The sequence below is a fragment of the Gouania willdenowi genome, chromosome 8 (genome assembly GCF_900634775.1).
Source record: "Gouania willdenowi chromosome 8, fGouWil2.1, whole genome shotgun sequence".
NCBI lineage: Eukaryota > Metazoa > Chordata > Actinopteri > Blenniiformes > Gobiesocidae > Gouania > Gouania willdenowi.
Window position 1 is genome coordinate 24,225,040 of NC_041051.1, and position 22,137 is coordinate 24,247,176.

The window sequence follows — 22,137 nt, forward strand, 5'->3', positions numbered from 1 at the left end:
ATTATATTGTACAAGCAATACATGATATTACATAGATATTAATACGAGATGAGAGAAACACTAACAAACGATACATACATGATTAAAAAGTAAAGTAATAAAGTAACAGTAAATATACAGTGACCAAGAAAATTATGACATTAATGCAAGTATGAGGATTACACATGTATCCATTTATTTCTTTAAATTACCTATTTATCATAAAATGTACATAAATCACAAATTATTTTAATATTACTTTTGCTACAGTGGATCCACAAATATTAACAAGGTGAGAGAAACACTGACAAAATATAAATGTATGATTAAAAATTAAAGTGATAAATTACCAGTAAACATAGAGTGGCCTAAACAATGATTATATTAATGCAAGAATAAGGATTACATATTTATATTTTTTTTCCCCATTTATTTTTTTTATTCCGTCCCGTCGCGTTTATATTTATTTATTTATTTAGTCTTTATTGTTTTGTTATTTTCTGTTTGCTTTTTGATTGTTAATGTTGTGTATTGTGTTTTTATCCGTTTTTTTTTTTTTTTTTTTTTTTAATTAACAATGAAAAACACCACATAACAGTCACACATTAGCAGCTCTGTCTTAAAGTTTGCGAGTGAAGGAAGTGACGTAGGATCTGAAATGCTCCGCCTCCAGATATTTGTTTACGTTGGTTCAGGGCAGAGCGTATTTTATCCGACCCGCACTCCTGAGCTGAAGGTGGCGGTAATGCACCACACGATAAAAGACGAAGAAACCAGCCGCTGGTGTCTGAGCGTTAGCATCAGCACCATCGACATGGACATCCAGGCTTACTGAACGGCGCGCTTGGACCGGCTTCAACCCCCAATGGCTTTGGAAGATTTCTGCAGCCTGGACAATTCCGATCCCTTTTGGGTGGCTATGCTCATTCATATCAATGTTTATGCTGATGTTGAATTTAGTCCTAAAGTAGTTAGCATGTCCATATATGTAACACTGGCATGTCTCTGATGTAACGCGCTTAACTGGTTTTGTTACTGTCCTTGCTGAGGTGTGTATTATTATATATCAGGTTAAGACGGACGGATTTACAAATCACTGACAACAAGAGCAGTGCTTTTAAACCATATACTTAAATACAAAAGTAAATAAATAAATAAATAATAATAATAATAATAATAATAAATAAAATAAAATATCCATCAGTTTGGTGTGCAGAATAATTTAGTTCGAATTGCCATCTAGGTCCAATTTTTTAGGATAATTTTTCACCTCGCACTAAAGCATAGAATAAACCCCCAAATAAATAAATAAATACATGTACAAAATGACTTTAAACACACAAAACAATAACAAAAGCGCACACTAAAATATAGAAAAAAATATACAAAATGACAACAAAAACAGTTTAAAACTAGGGATACACAATATTGTAATTTTGGCAGATCTGCGGATATTTTACTCCTCATTTGGCTGATATATGATATTTTCTCTCACACCTAATTTATCTAGTTTTTGTAGTGAAGTTGACATCCAGAATTAGTGCCGGACTCTTTGTCATGTTGGACAGAGCTGGAAATAATGTAACAGGGGTGTTGAAAAAAATAAATAAAATAAATAAATCGATTCGGCGATATATCACGATTCTCGGATCGATTCTATATGTATCCATATTTTTTTTTTTTTTAATTTGAAAATAAAATTATATGTGTTGTATGTATTATTATTTTCTTTTTAATCTTTCTTTTCTTTTTTTTTTTAAACCTTTATTTAACCAGGAAAGTTCTACACCCTGGCTTTTTAACGCACTACACTATGCAGGGCTTACATATTACATAACTCATCGTACATTAAAATAAAAAAAGAAAGCAAAATTGTACACAAATCAATCTCATGTCAATGACAATTGGAAAGTAGCAAGATCACGGATAATATGTATATTAATGTTCTTTTAACACATAACTAGTGACTTTAAGGAATGTTCACTATGTTTGGCATTGATTGATAACCATCTGTAAGAAATAATCGCCTTTTGTCACTTGCCTTGTAACAGACATCGTACATGAAATGACACCGTTGTTGTAGTTGTGCTTCGCTTCTGTTAATTATATGAACATTTCAAACAGTGCTCTGTAAGTGTAGTCCGTGGTAAAACAGCCACTTTGATGTGTAACAGGTTCTCTTTTGCTAAAGAGGTAAAATCACAATCAAAATATGATGTGCTAAATGTATCACTGATAATGTCTAAGGTTAAATCACAAACGGATATGTTGTGTGCATGCTGTGTTCCTATGCTCTTGTACTTTATTCCTTGTAATTTGTTCCCTTGTACTGTGTGATATGTTATTTTCATTGTAATGATCTCGGGGGTGGGCGCTTATAAGCTCTTGCTTCGGCCCACTCCTTTGGAGCAGAACTTTAACTGCTCAAATAAACAAATAAACGCAACTAAACTAAGTATTTTCCACTACAGCAGACATTGTAACTGCACAAAGAAGTGCTGAAACTCAGGCATGTTGACCAGCTTGTTTTTTTTTTTCAATAAAATCTAAAAAGAAAGTACTAACTTTCTGCATTTATTTGTTCTAGGCATATACTGTACCTCAGTTAAGTTGCACTAAAGTTGATGTTGGTTTAAAAGCCACAGGCAGATTGCATGTTATTTTATTTATTTTAAGTTGTTGGCAGATGGCATGTTAAAGCCAATGTTTTGAGTGTAAAATATGCCAATAAAATATATATATTCACACACCAGTGGGACAGGACTGCCATGCAAGGTGCTAGTCGACCACTGGGAGCAACTTAGGGTTCAGTGTCTTGCCCAAGGACACTTCGACACATAGTCAGGTACTGGGATCGAACCCCAAACCTCTCGATCAGAACACGACCCTCTACCACCTGAGCCACGGTCGCCCTTCATGAGAACATAATGTTCTCATGAAGGTGTACACATTTACAGATTAGTTGTTTCTTAAGCCATATATATATATATATAAATAAAATCACAATAATCGCCTGATACTTTAATATTGGAATATATCGTATCGGGATACGAATCATATCGCCAGATGCCAGGCAATAAACACTCCTATGTAACATCAGTAGTTATTCCTTGTTTCAAAAAATAAAAATAGTTTTTTAACACAGTAATGTGTTGCAACACATTATCAGTAGGGTAAAACAATACAGATACTTGCAGCCTATCTTACTTAAATCAATGACTACCTTCTTACCCACGTAAACTGTATATACCATGTTTTTTATGGTAGTTTTGTGTGGTAGAAAAGCATTTTTTTACAATAACCAAGTATTCTGTATCATAGCTAATGTCAAAATGTTTTGAGTCAAATATTACCCAAATACAAAGTTTGACATACAGTTTGTGAGCGTAATGTTTCTAAAACTACAGATTACACATGCAATTAGAACTATTCAAAACACGAATGTCAACCATCATCCTATCACTTTTTAGTTCGATTAAAAAAAACAAACAATAACAACAAAGAGCTAATATTGGTCTTGGATCATCGGGACATGCCAAAGACTGGACATGTAAGATTTAAACACACCGATGCCAAAGAAAGACCTCTGATGGTGACGTTATCGTACTTGCCTGATGCAATGACTTGCTTTCATGCTCTGTGGCTGCCTAGCACTAGCTGTTTATGTTGTTTAATTTAGTCAACAGTGGCACCAAATCAATGACTAGTGAATGTTACTGCTCTAACTTTTGTCACAATGCTGTTGTTTTTTTCCTCCTCCTTATAGGATTGGAACCTTTCATGGAACACAACGAACCCAGATTTCACCCAATGTTTCCAGAACACTGTCTTGGTGTGGGTGCCATGCTTCTACCTCTGGATCTTTGCCCCTATCTACCTCATCTACCTCCGTAGCCATGGTTATGGGTACATATGTATGAGCCTACTCAACAAAGCCAAAACTGTGAGTCATAAAATGCTCCAATATCCATAATACATTTTTAGATCAATGAATCCAAGATCATCTGTTCCAAAAAAAGATGTAAAAGATTGAAATTGCTGCTCAATAATAACTATGTTTTAATTCTCAACCTTAAACACTCAGTTTATTGATATTGTTGGGAAAGTTTATTGCATTGCATTGTGGGATGTGGAGTCCCATATTGTTTTAACTTCATTCTTACTGTGATTTCCTGTGTTTCTTCACAACATACGGAGGACCGTGATTGCATGGGCTCCACATTTGTTGTAGTTTGTTCCTGGTATTCACCTATGTGAGTCATTCAATTCTGACCAGATTTGGATCTTTCTGTGTAAACCCCAAAATAAACATCCATTGTTTACTGAAACTTTGAGTGAAAACACCAGAAATGTGTCAATAAGTCACAAGAAATCACAGTCAAAATAAAGTAAAAACACTTGTATGTATCTGTCTACAGGACTCCACATCCCACAATGCAATGTAAAAAACTTTTCTGGCAATGCCATTTGGCTCCAAACCTTCTCCTAAATCACTTTTTACCTCCTACAGGCATTTTTTTGTGTTGTAAACAATGCAAATAAAGTGAGAGTTGTTCTGCAGGACGGCACTGATGCACAAAGCATCAGGGTCATTTATATTAAAGTCTGTGTAAAGCAGAAATAAATTTGTGTCATGAGTTTGTCACACCACAGAATCATGTGTCATTGACCACTGAGCCAAATTTGAAAGGTAAAAAAAATGAAGTATATAAAATTAGGTCTCAAAATCATGAAAAAAACAAGCACTTCTCTCTGCTCTGAAACGCTGGGGGTGTGTCATTTAGAGGCACTGAAACCACGCCACACGTGGGAAGGAAGGCGCCACCTCCGTGTATTAACCCTAAGAGAGAGAGCAGTGTGTAAGACCAAAAAATTTAGGAAAAATCCAAAAATGTTCTCCTCCCGAGTCCATCCCTCACGGGTAGAGTCAAAACTGCGCCCGCAAGAGGCGAAAAACAAAACAGTGCTCATTTCATGGAAAATGTGGCACCAGCGGACACGTTTTATTCCCCTGAGTCTGAATATGTGGTTTGTTTTTGGCTCGGGGCCGAATTGTGCCCGCTAGAGGCTGCGGAAGTTTGGTGTGCTTCAGCAGCAGGGTCGTGTTTATGCTAATGATGGTTACGTTATAGGGATGTAACGATTAATCGTAAGGCAGTTAAAAATCGATTCATAGGTATCACGGTTGACATCGATACTTTGAAAATTGAATCGCAGTACTTTTTTTAAACAGCAGAGGGCGCTATATATATTTATCCCTTCTCTTGTCCAGCAGTGTACGCGGCGGGCAGAATCTGCTACTACTTTCTTTTTGGCCGCCTTCTACTCTTAAACATGTTCATAAATGATTCCTTACCCCTTTAGCACCGAAATAATATCTGTAATATTACCTGAATATCTGTAAAAGTCACGTTTTTCTCTTGGCTCTGTCTGCTAGCGCATAGCATTTCTTCTTCACTGCAAGAATCTGCATGCCAACCGACCACTTTGTTACCAGCGCCCTCTGCTGGTCCAAACAAATATCTGACGTAAATCAATTCAATGATTTTTTTTTTTTAAGTCCAATTGTTAAGGCACAAAATACATTTTCAGTTGCACTTTTAAAAAGAAAAAGAACTATTATGCAGTTTTGCATTGTTTACTATAGAACCAGAATTTAAATTAATAGGCTTCTTCTTCATTTGTATTATTCCTTTATTTATTTCATTCAAGATTTATTTTTAGTTAAATTGCATTGTTTTGAATAGTTTATCAAGGGATTCTTTTGATAATGAAAAATAAAAGGAAAATAGTACAGTATATTTTTAAGTCATTTGTGTACAGTCCCATTTTGTAAAATAAATCGTGAGAGAATCGTATTGTGAACCCAGTATCGTGAATTGAATCGTATCGGGAGTTGAGAGAATCGTTACATCCCTATTACGTTACATATTGTGGCTGTGATTTCTGACCTGCCCATTAATTGGAACCACAGTTTTTGAAGCCTAGCTCTACAATTACATTATAAATGGTTGAATGGCTTTGTACATGTTTTAAGGAAAACATTTATGACCCATTTAACGTGTTTAGAAGAAAATGTCAGAATTTGCTTTACTCGGACTTTAATTCTAGAATTACTTCTAGAATTGCATCTTCTGCAGGCACAGGACAGATACTGTATGTGGGACCCTGACAACAGACGACAGCTAAAACATCATTAGAATATTAAACGTCCAGAATAAATATACACCACCATATATACATCTATTAAAAAAAAATAACTTTGTGTAGGAATGAACAATGTGTGAATGAACATGGCTTTGCTACCGCTTACAATCTGCAACATCTGCTCTCATGAGAAAGTGATGACTCACTGTCATATGCATTATCTGTCTCTGGCTTAAACAGACAGTCGATCACACCCTTATTTTCTATTTACGAAACACTGTCACAGAGGAGCTCAGCCTACACAACACTGTTTGTTTACTTGCAGAAGCTACCTGGGAATCAACAAGGCTACGTCACATTTCCTCTTTAGTTCTACCCCAAGGAATACAATTGTTCAGTAATGTACTTTTAAGGTGCCACATGCACCTTAAAAATGACATTAAAAACACAAAATAACAACAAAAATATCTAATTTTACTGCAAAACACTAAATGACAAGAAAATACATAATAGGACAGCAAAAAATATACACTAAATGACTCCAAAAACACAAAACAGGACAAATAGACTCCAAAAACATACAGAATGACAGACAATTATACAAAGGGGGAACAAAAATAGATAATCATTACTTCAAAGCAACATAAAAAATAGATTAAAGAATAACAAAAACAGACAAAACGACAACAAAAGCATGTAAAACCTTTTGTCCTTTCCTGTGTTGATGCTCTGATTGGTCATTATTCTAAATGCTGATTTGAATGTTGATAATTTGACCCTCAGGTCAAACAAACACATTTTTGTGGACCCAGTTTGATAAAAGTTGCCCATCTCTACTTTAAATCATCAACAGGCTGCACAGAGATCTAAAAGCACCAGAATGGAAATAACTGGTTTGTTTAAGGCTTTAAAAATGTAGTTTTACCTACACTGAACAAAAATATAAATGCAACACTTTTGATTTTGCTCCCATTTTTCATGAGCTGAACTCAGAGATCTAAAACATTTTCTGTGTATACACAAAATACCTATTTCTCACAAATCTTGTTCACAAATCTGTCTAAATCTGTGTTAGTGAGCACTTCTCCTTTGCAGAGATAATCCATCCCACTTCACAGGTGTGGCATATCAAGATGCTGATTAGACAGCATGATTATTGCACATATTATTGCCTCAGGGTGGCCACAATAAAAGTCAACTCTAAAAAGGTGCATTTTTGCTTTATTGGGGTGACATGTTCAGTGAATATGCTGGTCATTCAAGAACTGCGATGTTTTCAGCTTCCTTGCAACATGGGGATGTGCATTATCATGCTGCAACATGAGGTGATGGTCGTGGATGAATGGCACAACAATGAGCCTCAGGATCTCTGTGCATGAAAAATGCCATCAATAAAATGCACCTGTGTTCGTCGTCCATGACATACGCCTGCTCATACCATAATCATGGACTTGTATTTCAAATTTTAAATATTCTATTTAAAATATAGATTCAAAATGCTTTTCCTACTTTTCTGCCTCAAACTTTAAGAGCCGATAAAACCACATCATTCAGATTCCCTCACTTCTAAGCCAGAAAGTTGTTTTTTCTTCTTATTTGATTTTAGATTGTTGGATTTCTGCTTTGGATTATCTGCTGGTTGGACGTATTCTATTCACTTTGGGAAAGAAGTAATGGCAGTGGTATCCCTGCACCCGTCCACCTCATCAGTCCAACCATACTGGGCTTGACTATGGTGAGTCATTTTTAAATCTATTCAGATTTATTGAGCTTTATTTAATTTACAACATTTGAAAAACAAAAGAATAGCTTTTTGCAAAATTCTATGAAATTATGTGATTGTTTTTTTTTCTTTATCTGTATTTTAGTTTTCATTTAAATGTGACATTAACTTTCCTTGTTCTCCAGCTGCTGGCCACTCTTTTAGTGCAATACGAACGAAAGAAAGGGATTCAGTCATCTGGCCTGATGCTAATCTTTTGGCTCATTGCACTGCTGTGTGCCACCATTGTTTTCAGGTCTAAGGTTCTACATGCAATCAACCAGGTTAGTTTTGGATTTTGGGAACATCAGCACGGTTAATTATAATTGTGATTGGCAGGGGCACATTCCTTGTATTTATTTTTTTGCAATTTTCTGTGAATTTTATTTGCAAATTCACACAAAAATGTTTAAATGTGTAGAATTTACCATTTGAATATTGCCGTGCGTATGTGTTGATTTGCAACAAACATGGAGGGAAAATAATTTTCCCTTTGAGGGGATGATGATGTTAACCTTGACCTTCACCTTTCGTTTTTGATGATATAAATGTGACATTTTTGTTTGAATTTTGTTCAAATTAGAGGTGAGAAAATGCATTTTCAGTTGGACTGGGCAAAAAAATGTATTTAATCAATTAATTGAATTTGTAGATTAAAAACTTTTTATTTTACAAATTTGGAAAAAAAGTGTTTTTTAATTTAATTTTTTTTCCCATCACTGTTCTTTCAGACTTTTTCACGCTCCAATGTGAGCCAGCCCCCTCTTTGTTTACATGTGTTTACCCTTTGAATAGGCTATATGTGTGCCACAGGCATGTTTAATTTTTTATTCGCACTATGCTGAGATGCTTTATTATTTTTTTAACTGTAATGTTATATGTTATAAAATATGTAGTTATCTGATTTCTTAATCAGAAAATTTAAGCTACTGTGAAGTTGTTGTTGCACTTTTGCTTAAAAAAAAAAAAATCGAAAATTGAATTGAAACTCGAATTTTTCTTTCAAAAATCTGAGATTTTTTTTTTTTTTTTGAGCAAAATCGCCCGGCCCTAATTTTCAGTTTGCATTAGCTTTGCTATTCTATCCATGCTAGCTTTTGTTTAATTTGAATTTTCATTCACACAAGTATTATGATAGATTTTAAATAAACTATTACTTTAAATACAAATCTTCATAAAATGTGTAACAATCTATGAATAAATACTCCTCTTTGTCCTTTTAGCCACTGACCGTCTGTGTGTGGAGGTACACCACATTCTACATCTACTACGGTCTGCTGCTGGTTAGCTTCATCCTGTCCTGTTTGACTGATCAGCCCCCTCTTTTTTCCCAGATGGTTAAAGACCCGGTAAGACCACTTAGTTTGATCCTTTATAATGATTGAATTGCGCACACATTTTTGTCTACATCAATTTTAAGTCACTCAAGGTTACGGTCTATAGTTACAAGGTTAAACCTTACCAATCTTAGGCCCAAACTATTAAAATACACACCGTGAATATAAATGTGTGGAGTGAAAAAATGATGCACCTTATTTTGAGGCACCAAAATAAGGCGCTATATATATCCAATGCATTAATATTATTATTATTATTATTGTTATTAATATTATTTTTATCCCAAAGTTCCACCATCAAAAACATCTTTACGATCGTTATACCAATGTTGTTTTTGTCAATGATGACGACGACTGTGACGAGCTAAACGTGGCTCTTTTATAACGATATAAATGACGATACATGGGTGAGTTTTCGTTGACAAAAACGCTAGTGGGAGCCACGCACTCTTATAACATATGGATACACTTTCAATACAACCTGTAAACATTGATTCCAATTTCAAACATCTACTGACCTAAATTATTGTTAAAAGAATAATACGACTGATACTTTTTTTTTTTTTTTTTTTTAGTTTTTTGAGTTTTCATCAACCAAAACTGGACCAAAACTATCACAATTTGAAATGACTAAATCGTGACTAAAACTAATAGGCATTTTTGTCCATAAAACACTAAGATGGCTGCCAAAAACAACACTGATTTATACCGATGTTTCTGTGTTACCGTGTATTTCTGTTTCATATTGAAGCCGTAATTTATTTATTTTTTTTACGGTCCAGAATGTGAAGTCTGCATGTTCTGTCCGTTTTCCGTTATTACAGAAAATCGAAGGCCTTAATTGTATTTATTTAAATGTAAATTGTTAACGGTGCACATAAGATTCAATACTACATATAGTCATAAAACTCTGTGGTGGCTGTTACAATAATATAATGTCAATCTATCCAAACAAACCACTGATTATTTACTTATAAGACTCTGCAAACACAACAGAAGCCTTTCAGAACATTTTTTCATAAGATGAAGATGTTGTGGTACAGTGTTATGTTTGGTATATTATATAAATAAAGTTTTAATTATTTAGATTGAAAGGAATGATCGCACAGGTCTTTAACGCTTTTTTTCCCCTCTAAAATAATGAATTATTCTCCAAAGCGTAGAAATCTTTGATCTAACATTGTTGTCTTTCTGTGCAGCATCCCTGCCCTGAACCTGGAGCTTCTTTCCTTTCAAGAATAACTTTCTGGTGGATTACAAGGTAAGCAAAAGCTCCGTATCCCGGGGAGGTGTTTCACAAAAGGGTAGTCAGCACATCAAAGACAACACCACGCAGGCAAATAGTACACAAAATAATCAAGTTTTTATCGTTTAACATTTTAAATTGTTGATAATTTTAAAATACAAAAGAAGCAAGAAAGGGATGTGCATAATAGTTGTGCAGAAGGTCACACCTGACCAGTTAATACTAGGCACACAGGGCCCAGTATAAACTGGATAGAGACTGATTTACTCTGATTGCAACATTTATATAGACTTATAACATAAAATAACAGTTATATTAAAGATTCTGTATCAGGTTGGATTGAGTAAATGATAAAGTAATGTTCAACTAAGGAGTGAGGCTCGGTCAAGAAGCTCAACAGTTTATAGTGAAAATTATGCACAAAACATGAGAATTTGGCAAAAAGTATAACTGGGACGATGTACTTTTAATTTCATCATGATACTTGGGTGCCAGTTTGGTTTATATTATAAGTATTGCGATTCGATAGGAATAATTATTGAAATATTAATTGACTTACTTTCCTTTTTCAAAAACAGAAGTTGAATCATACATTTGTATAAACAATACGAGTCATAGTTCCAATAAGCATCGCACATCAGTCACTCTGACATTTATTTACACTGCACATAAAAGTGCACCACACTATATACAGTATCCATATAATGTATGGGTGTGTGTAATAAGGGTTTCCCAATCCAATATTGATATTGGATATCGGTCTGATATAAGCAAAAAAAAAAAACTAGAGTATGAGAATACATCTGCCTCCATCAAAAATCTTATATTGTTTTTATTGGATTGTAGGTTATTTTTCATGTTCCTTTAATTAATTCAGTTGTTGAACATTGTCATGTCCAAGGTTACAATATGTGTAACTATTGTTCTCTGAGTAGTATCACTTGACAAGTCTTTTCTAACATTCCACACTCCAAAATAAGTAATTAAAGTATGTATGATTCATGCAGATATCACATCAAATTGATATTAACCAATACCAAAGGATGCATTATCGCTATCTGAAGTGGAAAGATTGCATCTGGACACCCCTAATATTTATAATCTGTGGAGACATATTGCTATTTAATATCATTACCAGATAAATCAATATTTTTTCCCACCCTTAGGCACAAGTGTTGAATACCGCATTATTTCTTTGTTTTGGCTCACTTGTTTTTTTTTTTTTAATCTCTTTTTCAAAGGACTGTGGTTACAGTTTGTGGGGAGGCAGTTAGTTTCTCTCTCATCAGAATGTTGGCCGTTGAATACTAGCTGATGCATGTCCGTATCTGAGTGTCCTTGAGCAGGGCACTGAAGCCTGAGTTGTTCCTAAAGGAGGACTAGCACCTTGCATGACAGCTCAGTCACCTTTGGTGTGTGACTGTGTGTGTTTAGACGGGTAGATGTGACTCTCAGTGTGAAACAATTTGTGACAGCATTTAGAATAATGAGCAATCTGAGCTTTAATACAGTAAAAAACAAAGGCTTTGATTTTTGTCGTCATTTGGTGTATGTTTCTGTAATTTTTGTGGTTGTTTGGTGTATTCTTATGTTATTTAGCTGCCTTTTGTGCTTTTGGAGTAATTTTGTATACATTTGATGTATTTTTTTGTCTTCCTTTTGGTTTTTATTCTTGTATTCTTCTGTAACTTTTAGGGCCTGTACTATGAAGCACTCTCCATTTGCGGCATTCACTTAACCAAACATTGTCAGTCACAGAGCAGCTGCACTACGAAGCAGGTTATCAACACGTTCACCTAAGCCAGGTGATTTCAGCCTGGAGAAATCATGCAGAGCACAAATTAGTAATAAAAATTTGAAGAATTAAAATCAATAACTCAGACCAAAAACAACACCGTTGCTGCAGCAAAAGCAGGAAGGAAGGAATGCAGCCTTTCTTGAAAACTTAATATTGTTTAAAGAGGCTTTTTTTTAAATTTCTTGGGATTGCCTGGCTCAACCTTTTGTGTAAAGTTTTTAAATAATTTTGGAAAACATCAATAAAATATTGCAAAATAACTTGGGATGGGACTTATAACCAGTTATGGCGCTTTTCCATTGGCTGTACTGCATCGCACGGCATGGCCCACTGCTGGTTTTCCACCAAGGGCCAGTACCCCTTACGTCTGCTGTAAGAAGCTGCCGTTTTCTGAGCACGAACATATACAAACGTAAACAAAGAAGTAACCAGACGAGTCGACCCACAAAAGGGTAAGCTAAATTTAACATTTTTGGTAAGATTAGAAAAGGAAGCTTTTTTTCTGTTTCCTGGGATAAGTGGGAAAACTCCAAAAATGTACAAAGGAAACTGAAATCTCCAAAGTGTTGATACATCAACCATATTTTTTGATATTTGTGATACTGTGGTTGATTGTTAATCGTAGTTTTACCTATTTTTAATTCAAATCTACTAAAAGCCCAATTTGGTACGTTGGTCACACATTAACGACCCCAAACAGGGGCTTGAGATGCGCTTTATAGCTTATTGGGAGAGAGTATAATTAAAAACATTAAGGGCTGCTTGTACTAAATATTTACAGTCACAATGTTTTTGATTTAGCTGTGATTATCACATTGTTATCAGATTGTTATCGTGAGCTTTGTATCGCGTATCGTGAGGTACCAGAGGTTCCCACCCCTAATTTGCTGTGAAGGTTTAAATTATACCAGGCTAAACACCTCGGGGACAGACTTGGGCTGAATGGGCGGAGAACAGCTGATCAATCTATCTACTTGTTTTGGCTCAGTTTGTGTTCACAGCACACTTTTTGATCCGATCCAAACAGCCTGTGATGCAGTTCCATGAGTTAATGGATTGGGGTGCCGTTACCGAAGTAGAGACTTCTCCAAAAAGGCAAACATAAATTAGAAGAACGCCGTCTAATCTATTGCTTTAGACTTTGTTTGCGTGTTCACATTGTCCAAACGAAGAACTTCCTGGGGAAACGAATCCTGTAGCGGTTGAAACACATTAGGATTTGTCAGTGTGTATGCACTCTTAGATGGCAGAGGACACTTAAAGAAAAAATATGAACTGATGACACAAATAACAACTCACTGCTGTAAATGCACTGTGGACTCAGGCCGTTTCTGTAATGTTGAACCACTGGAGCCTTCCTGCATTTAGCTAGATAAAGTTAAATCTGCAACATTTTATTCATCAACTTATCGGAATGAAGCTGGAAGAGCCCCAGATTCTGCTTGTTCAGGGGAGTTTTTTGTCTACATCATTTATCTCCATCCTGGAAAGTGAAAGGTTCCATGAGGAGTGCAGAACAAGTAGGAATTTTCTTTTCAACATAATCAACGGGGATGTCTATGGAAGCCCATTTCCGCCACTAAAAAAAAAAAATCACCAAGGAAAGTCATAATTATGAGAAAGTCATAACTATGAGATAGAAAGTCATAACTATGAGATAGAAAGTCATAACTATGAGAAAGAAAGTCATAACCATGAGTTAGTGAAATCATAATTATGAGTTAATGAAGTCATATTTATGAGATAGAAAGTCATATTTATGAGATAGAAAGTCATGAGTTAGTGAAGTCATAACTATGAGATAGAAAGTCATATTTATGAGTTAATGAAGTCATATTTATGAGTTAATGAAGTTATATTTATGAGTTAATGAAGTCATAATTATGAGACGGGACTTAATGGTCTTATCAGCCATCTCTCAGCATCAGCTACTCATCACTTGAGCTGCTGTAAATGTGTTAAAGTATTTCATAATTATGACTTTTTTCTCATAATTATGACTTTCCTTGGTGATTTTTTTTTTTGTTTTTGTGGCGGAATTGGGCTTCCATAGATGTCTGAGTTGTAGTAACTATGGAGGAATAAAGTCGGTCATTCATAGAATGAAAGGTGAAGATAACTGAACAGCAACTGGCCTCATTCCAGGAAGAAGCTTCACGAATCCAATCTTTGTATTGCAAATTCTTCTCAAGAAGCTGAGCTGTTGGTGTGTTTGATGTTTTCATGGGGAGATGGGTTTACGCTAAGGATCAGCTTCTAATTGTTTGCTATGGTGATGACAGGTTAACTGATTAGAATCGAGGTATTAAAGAAAAATAGTGAGTCCATGAAATATTTTATGTCCATCTTAACGTTAAATTTTTCGCTTTAATGTTGCTTTTCTCACATTGCTCGTCTGCTTTTTGGAGAATGACCATCTATGGGTTGTGTCACATTCGAGAGATGAAGATTGAAGTTAGATAGCCTCATCATTACATGAACTACTCTGAAAGAATCATCCATATTGTATAGCAGTTCATTATAAGAACACTTATGCCAATGGATTTATCTTATTTACACGAAGCCGGAGACACCTTTTTGTTTTTCGAGCCACAGAATTCATCATAACAAAAGGCAAAAATATTAAGATTAAGGTCAAACTGAGCATCGTTTGGCACTTTTATTTCCCAATATCAGCAAGATTTTCTTCATTTGATAAGATTGTGTTAAAAACATAAGTTGTCAAAAATGGTGACATACGGACTTTAAGTAAGAGGGCGAGACAAGAGTTCCAGTTACGTTTATGTGGACAGTAGTGAGACCAACCGTGCTGTAAACTGGGCCATCACTGTGGGATGTTGAGTAAGTCCCTTAACCCTAACTGCTCGTGTTGTACGTCACTTTGGATGAAAGCTTCTGCTGCAGGAAATTGTAATTGTAAAATGTTAATGAGAGAGATAAGAAGGATGCTAAGGACGGAGCTGTCAGGCAAATGGACAAATGGTAGGACAATGAGGGAGAAAAACATCCAAAGAATGAATTTATTGACCCTTACATAACACGTGTTTGATGTACTGCGGTAAATCTTTTCCCTGTGTGTGTTTTATTATAGATATGATTCATTTAATGTGTACGGTTGCAGACCGACGGGCTATGCTGAACCACTTGATTTATTTACTTTTGAAAATTAAAAGGATTAAAAAAACAAACAAATGCATTGTATTTTGCACACCATGTATTTTCTCTTGTGAGAAGCCTGAAATCTCATCTCTGCTCAGTAAGTTTTATAGTTTTCCTTGAGTTTGTGCACTACGTATGCCTCAGGATTATTGGTGAGGATGTACAGTATAATATTCTCACTAATAATGTTTTTTTCAGTTGGAACTCAACCTTTTGCCAGACAATGCAAGTGGTTATTTTAAAGAAAGGCAGCATTGCTTCATGCGGCCAATGTTAGTCTGTGTATGAGATGGATTCTTAGGGTTTCTCTCTTTTCTCAACATTACCAGTATGATGATTACTGGGTACAAGCGCCCACTGGAGGAGAAGGACCTGTGGTCTCTGAACCCTGATGACTGCTCCAACAGGGTGGTCCCACAGCTCGTGCATCGCTGGAACTCAGAGTGCCAAAAGGCTAAAAGGTTTGTAGTAAACTCTACTTAGCTGTATTTGGTTTAACTTGCACAAAGTGTTGTGCAAAAGAAATGAATGATACTCTCTTCATGCTCAGCAGATTGTTGTACACATGATCCTAAATCAAAGCAATGAAATGTTCTTCCCATTATTTTCCTCAGGAGAGATCAGAAAATAATATTTGACCCCAAGGAAACCACCCAAAGGGAGAGCAAAGAGCGCCAAGCTGTGGCAGAATCTGAGATCTTGCTTGTAAAAAACTCGAAGAAAACAATCGACCCATCCCTGTTGAAGGCCCTTTGCCTTACATTTGGGCCCTACTTTCTCATCTCCTGCTTCTACAAGCTCATCCAGGACATCCTCATGTTTGCTGGGCCTGAGATCCTTCGGTAAGATTACTATTTTTGAAGTTAGTTTTCTATTCATTCTTCTGAAATGAAATGCCATTCATTAGTTAAGGTCCATATTTTAGAATTATTTAGTGGTCTTAAGGAGGATTTCCAAAATTACATAAGTCATGCCTTTTCATGTTGCTTCAGGGGAGAGCAAGCAGTGGATGAAAGGATGGTAGAAACCATAGAAACACTGGCTGATGACAAAGCAAAGACTGGCTGAAAAGAAGAACAGATATTACATGACATTAGTGAAATACCTGTTAGATTTGTAAATAGTGTTATATAAAACTGGTTTGTTAGAAATCTTGGCTGGTTTCACAGTAAAAAATAATAATTTAAAAAAATAAGTCATTTACTACTTGGGAATTATGTTTTTGGAATGATTTGAATAATAGCCAACATTTTCTGAACAATTTTAAAGGTGGTAAAATGAGGACAAAATCAAACGCAGCCAGAAACAGAGGCTATAAAGGGTTCACAAATAAATCAAGACAAAAACATGTCAGATCTTTACAAGTAAAAGTTTTCAGAAAACAGCATTTAGGCACAGCCTAAAGACTATTTGGAAAATGCTGAAGTCCCACAGAAATACTTTGAGTTACAGACTTAAAAACTGATTTTTTTTTGTATTTCTCTTGTTATTTTGTATGTTTTTTGAAGCCATTTTGTTTTAGTCAATTTGTTTATTTTGTTTTAGTCGTTTTTTATATTTTTGTTTTTGATTTGTGTCTTCTCTTATTGTTATTATCTGTGTTATTTTGTTGTAATTTTGTATGTATTTTTTTTGTTCTCATCTTGTGTATTTTTATGTAATTTTGTAAGTTTCTAAAGTATTTTTTGTGTATTTGTTTGGTTATTGTTTAGTTATGTTTGTAGTATTCATTCATTTTCTGTGTTTTTGCTTTTGTTTTGTGTGATTTTGTAGTTTTCATGTTTTTGTTTGGGGATGCATACAATTAGGCCACTACACAAAGTGACAAAACTTGGTGAAGTGTCTCTTTGTTTTACTTTTTAATTATTATTGTTGTCCTTTTGTGTATTTTTGCTGTTTTATGTGTATTTTTTTCTGGCATTTTTGTGTGGTTTTGGAGTCATTTGGTATGTTTATGTTGGTGGCTGCACAAATTTAGTCCAAGGGCCACATGTGGCCCCCTTCCTGCCAGTTGCCCATGTCTGTTACAGAGTATAGGAGACTTAATTTCTGTCTAGAAACTTCAATTCAGCCTGGGGTGTGGGGACAAAGTACTGTATACTGTGTATTTGTGACTTTTTAATATTTAGTTAACCTTGATATTATTGTCATTGATAATAAAAATAATAATATATATATATATATATATAGCAAATTAACTGTTATATTGTTTTTAATATATATTAATACATTTCATATATATTATAATCTGCTTAAATGTTGCATTTTTAATGTACATTGAGTTGACTTGTGTATGAAACAGCTATACAAATACATTTGCCTTGCTTAATGTTGAACATTTTCGCTCACTTTTATGCAGACTGCTCATCCGATTTGTCAATGACTCAAGCGCCCCCACATGGCAGGGATATTTCTACACTGTGCTGCTCTTCATGTGTACCTGCGCACAATCGCTGATCCTCCAGAAGTACTTTCATGTTTGTTTTGTCTCAGGAATGCGGCTGCGTACAGCCATCATTGGAGCCGTGTACAGAAAGGTAAAGGCACACGTCTTACGATATATTATATTGAGACAATACGACATGCAGAGTAGGGACGCACCGAAATGAAAATCCTGAAAAAATACCCTAAATGAGAGAACTGAGTCTAGAAACTGAAACTGAAATGGAATTATTTTGCCAATCATTGCATTTCTGGTTCCAACTGTACAAACCACACTAAAATAAGGCATTGTATTAATCAATATTAATGCTTTAAAGAATAAATCAAATAAAAAATGAGAAAATATGTATTTAGCAATGACCGTCCACAACGCACAATATAAAATTAAATACATAATAAAATGTTTAACTAGACCCCACTCATGTGTACAATAACAATGTACAGTAGGGCTAGCGCTCAATTAATCGAAATTCGATTACGATTTTGATTATTACACCCAACGATTACAAAAATAAAAAAAAACGATTATTAAAAAAATATGTTATTATTTTTTTTATGTTTTATTTGCTAAATAAAACAAACCCACTATTTCGGACATTTACAAATAATAGAGCTTGGCACAAACATGTTATTAATACTAACTTTAAGTCTGCAGGCTAACACGAGGAAAGTTGTTGCTCGTGGCTAGTTCAATTTTCTTATATGGGAACATGGTTTTGTGCAAATGTTTTTTTTGTACATAAAATAAATAGCTTTTCGCTTGACAAATAATGGTTTGAATAATCATGACTCGAAGTATGACTAAAATAATGGTGATTATTATTTTTTCTATAATCGAGCACTGACTGGCCTGCTGGAAGAGGATCAAATTTATTATTTTCCCTTATAGAAACACAAAGAGCATTTAAGTTGTTGAAGTGTGTTCCGCCTCCGTCTCCAAGCAGGTTTTCTGCATTCATCATGGCATGCATCATTTATTGTGTGCGCTGCTTTATTCCCACATCCTAGTAATGATCTTCATAACGCAGATCAAGTACAGTCTTGATGAAGTGCTGAGGATCCGAGCCCTAACAGACTCTAAAGCGTAATTTATGCTTCTGATGTGTAGTTTGCAGAAACATAAAACCCTTTTGAGAATGAACTTTTCATTTTTATTCCATGCTCTGTCTCAACCTCTGCTTAGGAGAAGCTTTAGTGCTCAGAAACTGAAATATGTGCACGCCGTAGACATGTTGGCTCCTATCAGGACAAGCGCATGATGGCCATGGTTTTAGCTGTGTCATTACAACATCCTGCTTTGAGAAAAACAGAACATTTTCAGTGGCTGAATTTTTGTTGCATCAGTTGTAATACCAATTTTTGGTTCAAATTTACTGTAAAAATGACTAATTATATTTTCACAACTTCCCTGCCATAATTTCTTTTTTCATTTTATCTTTGTTGGATGTGAATCCATAAAAAGCATCTTTCCCAGATCTCCGCTCTGCTCTTTCAGGCTTTGGTCATCAACAGTGCAGCCCGTCGCACATCTACTGTTGGAGAAATAGTGAACTTGATGTCAGTGGATGCTCAACGCTTCATGGATCTCATAACGTACATCAACATGATATGGTCTGCACCCCTGCAGGTGGTGCTCGCTCTCTACTTTCTCTGGCAGGTAGTGTTACAGTGCAACCTCCACTTTGATTTTTAGTTGGTGTTAATGATCTTTCTATCAAAAAGATAGTTAATCACACAAATGTTTTTTTTTTTGTGTGTTTTTATACCACAGATGGTACATTTTTATCACAGCCAGAGCAATATAAATGTGATTGTCACATTATCAATATTCATGTTAGCATTTAGAATAATGACAACCTGAGCATTAACACAGGAAAGAACCAAGGGTTTTGTATGTTTTTCTGTCCTTTTGTTAACTTTTGTTATTCTGTGTGGATATTCTTGTTCTTGTTTAGTTTTCCTGTCATTTTTATTGTTTTGGGAATTTTTGCTGCTGTTTACTATGTTTATCTGTAATTTTTGTTTTCATTTTGTGTACTTTTGTTGTTGTTTTGTGTGTTTCGAGGGTCATTTTGAGTAATTTTGTAGTTTTGTCATTCTGTATTTATTTTTCTTTTGTGTATTATGAGTCATGTTTGTGTTTTCATATTGTCCAGTTTTTTTTATTTGTAGTCTTCTTGTGTCTTTTTATTTATTTTTTTTTAAATGTATTTTTCTGTCCTTTTGTTGTTTTTTTTTTTTTTTTTTTGTGTGTATTTGTCTCTAATTTCGAATGCTTTTTAAAGTCATTTTGTGCGTTTTTGTTGCCCAGGTCTTGTTTATTTTATGTATAGGCTTCCTTTTCATTTATTTCCTAATTTTTGGTGACATACAGGCACACATTGTTCTGCTTTATGAGAAACATTTCTAACTTTTATATCTCCTTTTAATATCTTGTTATAAACAGTGATGTATATCTCTTTTATGTGTTTGTATTTAGAACCTTGGACCTTCTGTGCTTGCTGGAGTGGCCATGATGGTTCTAATGGTTCCTATAAATGCAGTGATTGCAATGAAAACCAAAACATACCAGGTAGGACCCAAGACATGAAAGAAAGGCCTCACAACCACATGATGGCTCTCTTTATGATACGTGTGCCAGATTTCTACATTTAATTTGATAAATTAGACATTTGTGGACATTTAATGTTTGCTGCCCAATTAAAAACACGTTTTGTAAAAAGCTACAGCAAAATTCTGCACAATTTAGAAAAAAATTACAAATTTGAAATGAATGTCATTCCGTTGTATTGCAAAGAACAGACAGTGAGAATAGTTACACAACACAGGGAAGTAAGGTGAACATGCAACATTAATAAATAAATAGATAAATAAAAGTGAGGGTGCTAATTGTCATTCAGAAGGGAAGAATAAAGACAGTGTACGATACATATTACTAAGTGCTCGTGTCTGAGACTTCTATTACAGCGGGGGGCCACAGAAATGTTTGTCTGGTCTAAGGGTCACATTATCAACATTCATGTCAACATTCAGAATAATGATCTGAACATTAATACAGGAAAGAACAAAGAACATTTTGTTGTTTTTGTTGTCTTTTTTTATGTTTAAGTATTTTGTAATTTTTGTATGTCTTTTGTAGTTATTTCATGTATTTTTATGTTATTTCACAAGTGTTTGGAGTATTTTTGTCTTCATTTTGTATATTCTGTTGTATTTGTGTGTTTTCAGACTAGTTTTGTGTATTTTTTTTTTTTGTGTAATTTTGTTAATTACTTTTTTTATGTTGGGGGCCATACAAAATTAGACCTTTAGATGTAGTCCCTGTGTTTTTGTTGTCAGTTGGATTTTGTGTTTTTGGAGTCATTTTGTTTAATTTTCCCTTATTGTGTGTGTTTTGGAGGTTTTTTTGGGGGGGGTCATCTAGTGCATTTTCTTTGGGAGCTGCACCAAACTGTGGCCCCTGGGCTGCCAGGGGTCCATGTCTGCTCCCATATATCACAGTCAAACAAGTAGCGATGTGCTCGCTCATAAACAAGCCGACTTAAGGATATTTAGGTTCCACGTATATTAAATTGAAAATGTGAATGTTATTCCACAGGGTTAGGCAGATAGAACTGAATAAGTAGATCAATAAATGTTATCGATTATGCTTTTCTGTTTCGAGTTTTTTGCAGATTTCTCATCCACTGTGAATTGTGTTTGTGTCGTTTTGTTCAGGTTGCTCAGATGAAAAGTAAGGACAGTCGAATCAAAATAATGAATGAATTGTTTAATGGCATCAAAGTTCTGAAGCTGTACGCCTGGGAGCTCGCCTTCAAGGACAAGGTGTCCCAAATCCGGGAGAGCGAACTGAAGGTTTTAAAGAAGGCCGCTTACCTGGGCGGAGTCTCCACTTTCACCTGGGTTTGCGCACCTTTCTTGGTGAGTGTAGAACAGAGGAGCTTCAGAAGGCCTTGTTCTTACTTCTTGATTGTAGCATTTGTATGAAGCTGTCACTTTGATGACTGGATGTTGCATCTTTGTGCATTGAACACTTGAGAATTGACGAAAAGGAACTTAATGGATAGTGGAGATCAAAACAAACAAGCAATTTTTACCTTTTACATCTTTTTTTTTTTTTTCTTGAGGAAATCATTTTTTCTTTATTCATCTATGAGGCCTACACAATGTCTTTATCTGATTTAAATAAAAATAGTGAGGAACTAGTCACCTGAGTGCCATACATGCAGTCTACAGTCTACAGTGTATTTAATTTGTCTTTATATTA

The 22,137-nt window shown here is 35.0% G+C and overlaps 1 protein-coding gene across 1 annotated transcript in view; it reads left to right on the forward strand.

The window, feature by feature from the left end:
* The first annotated feature begins 686 nt into the window (after window positions 1-686).
* Window positions 687-22,137, forward strand: part of LOC114468479 (multidrug resistance-associated protein 1-like) — a 46,529-nt gene continuing 25,078 nt past the window's right edge. The window contains exons 1-12 of the mRNA XM_028455406.1: window positions 687-892; window positions 3,746-3,922; window positions 7,733-7,861; window positions 8,035-8,172; window positions 9,112-9,237; window positions 10,425-10,486; window positions 15,758-15,889; window positions 16,043-16,270; window positions 17,788-17,965; window positions 19,366-19,527; window positions 20,350-20,442; window positions 21,588-21,791. Of these exons, the coding sequence (XP_028311207.1) occupies window positions 845-892; window positions 3,746-3,922; window positions 7,733-7,861; window positions 8,035-8,172; window positions 9,112-9,237; window positions 10,425-10,486; window positions 15,758-15,889; window positions 16,043-16,270; window positions 17,788-17,965; window positions 19,366-19,527; window positions 20,350-20,442; window positions 21,588-21,791 (1,677 nt within the window). The 5' untranslated portion in view covers window positions 687-844. The remainder of the gene's footprint in view (window positions 893-3,745; window positions 3,923-7,732; window positions 7,862-8,034; window positions 8,173-9,111; window positions 9,238-10,424; window positions 10,487-15,757; window positions 15,890-16,042; window positions 16,271-17,787; window positions 17,966-19,365; window positions 19,528-20,349; window positions 20,443-21,587; window positions 21,792-22,137) is intronic.